Here is a 1,310-nt window from a genome sequence, read left to right as displayed (position 1 = left end):
CTATTAGGTACTCCCAATTCTCAAATAGTAGTACTATATTCAAAACAAACGGGCACGTGTGGAAATGGTCAAACCTAATGCTTAAATATTTTCATAGTATGTTCTGATTTGAAAGCCCTCAATAGAATTTAATTCATATAACCTTAAAATGATGAAGACATTCTAGAAAAGGTTATCCACTTGTTTCATGGAAAGTAAGGTTTTAAAATATGTTGATTACCTCCACTAATATTTAACTTTTGTACCTAGGAAAAAAACTTAATATACTCATAAACAATATTCAAAATTCAACAGCAAACGTATGAACTATAGTACTAGTTAATTATAGAATAAAATAAAGTAGAACAATAAGACCAACAAGTAGAGGAGGAATATATGTGTTATATGGTGGGACCGTAGGAGACTTATAAGTTGTCTATATAAAGAGCTTAAGTTGTTGGCTTAGTCTTAAGACCCTTTTCATACACATTATTAATCAACACATTCGTTTCTAATCTCTCTTTGATTTCTTTCTACAACTATATATCTTGCTTAATAGAGATGAACTTTGTGAAGAAGTGTAAGAGGGTATTGGGAAGCAGCAATAGATTGTATGATCCACAAGACAGTACTTGCTGTGGCAGCTATGGCAAATTATCAGACAAGTGTCACAAAAAGCAAAAAGACAGTCATAAGAAACCGCCAAATGGTTGTCTTTGTGTCTATGTTGGACCGGAGAGACAAAGATTTGTAATCAAGATCAAGATATTTAATCATCCTTTATTCAAAACGCTTTTGGAAGGGGTTGAGAATGAATATGGTTATAGAAACGATGGTCCTTTGTGGCTTCCTTGTGATGTTGAGATGTTCTGTGAAGCACTTGTGGAGATAGAGGGTCACAAACATAGCTCAGTTTCACAGTATTCTCCATTGTCTTGTCGTTCTAACTTTAGTTCATGTGATGCAAATTTCGAGGTTTTGGTATGAAGCTGTAAAATTACTTGCTGTAGATATGTATATGTCACATAAGATAGACTCCTTTTTTTGTTTTTGCTAAATTCCGATAATATTGACTTTTGTAAATATATTTTCCTTCCCATTATGCATGCTTCATTTGAAATATGGATAAAATTTAAGACTTATCCTACCTAATTTAAAATTTCCTCATAATTACATTTCAATTAAAAAATATTGATTGATCTAAATGGGCAAGTGTGAAGGGTATAATCTCGATGATGTAGATTTTATTGGTGCACAAGATGAAGAAGATAAAGATAAAAAAATAAAAATAAAAAGAATAACAAACTTCCACAAAGGTAAAAAACGGTTAC

The 1,310-nt window shown here is 31.8% G+C and overlaps 1 protein-coding gene across 1 annotated transcript; it reads left to right on the top strand.

Annotated features, from left to right (window-relative positions):
- Nucleotides 1-540: 540 nt before the first annotated feature.
- Nucleotides 541-966, top strand: LOC127102096 (auxin-responsive protein SAUR32-like). Its single transcript, XM_051039514.1, has one exon. It carries the CDS (start codon nucleotides 541-543, stop codon nucleotides 964-966), a length of 426 nt encoding a protein of 141 aa, XP_050895471.1.
- Nucleotides 967-1,310: the final 344 nt, after the last annotated feature.

This window comes from Lathyrus oleraceus, chromosome 7 (genome assembly GCF_024323335.1).
Source record: "Lathyrus oleraceus cultivar Zhongwan6 chromosome 7, CAAS_Psat_ZW6_1.0, whole genome shotgun sequence".
NCBI lineage: Eukaryota > Viridiplantae > Streptophyta > Magnoliopsida > Fabales > Fabaceae > Lathyrus > Lathyrus oleraceus.
This window is presented reverse-complemented; position numbering and strand designations above follow the sequence as displayed.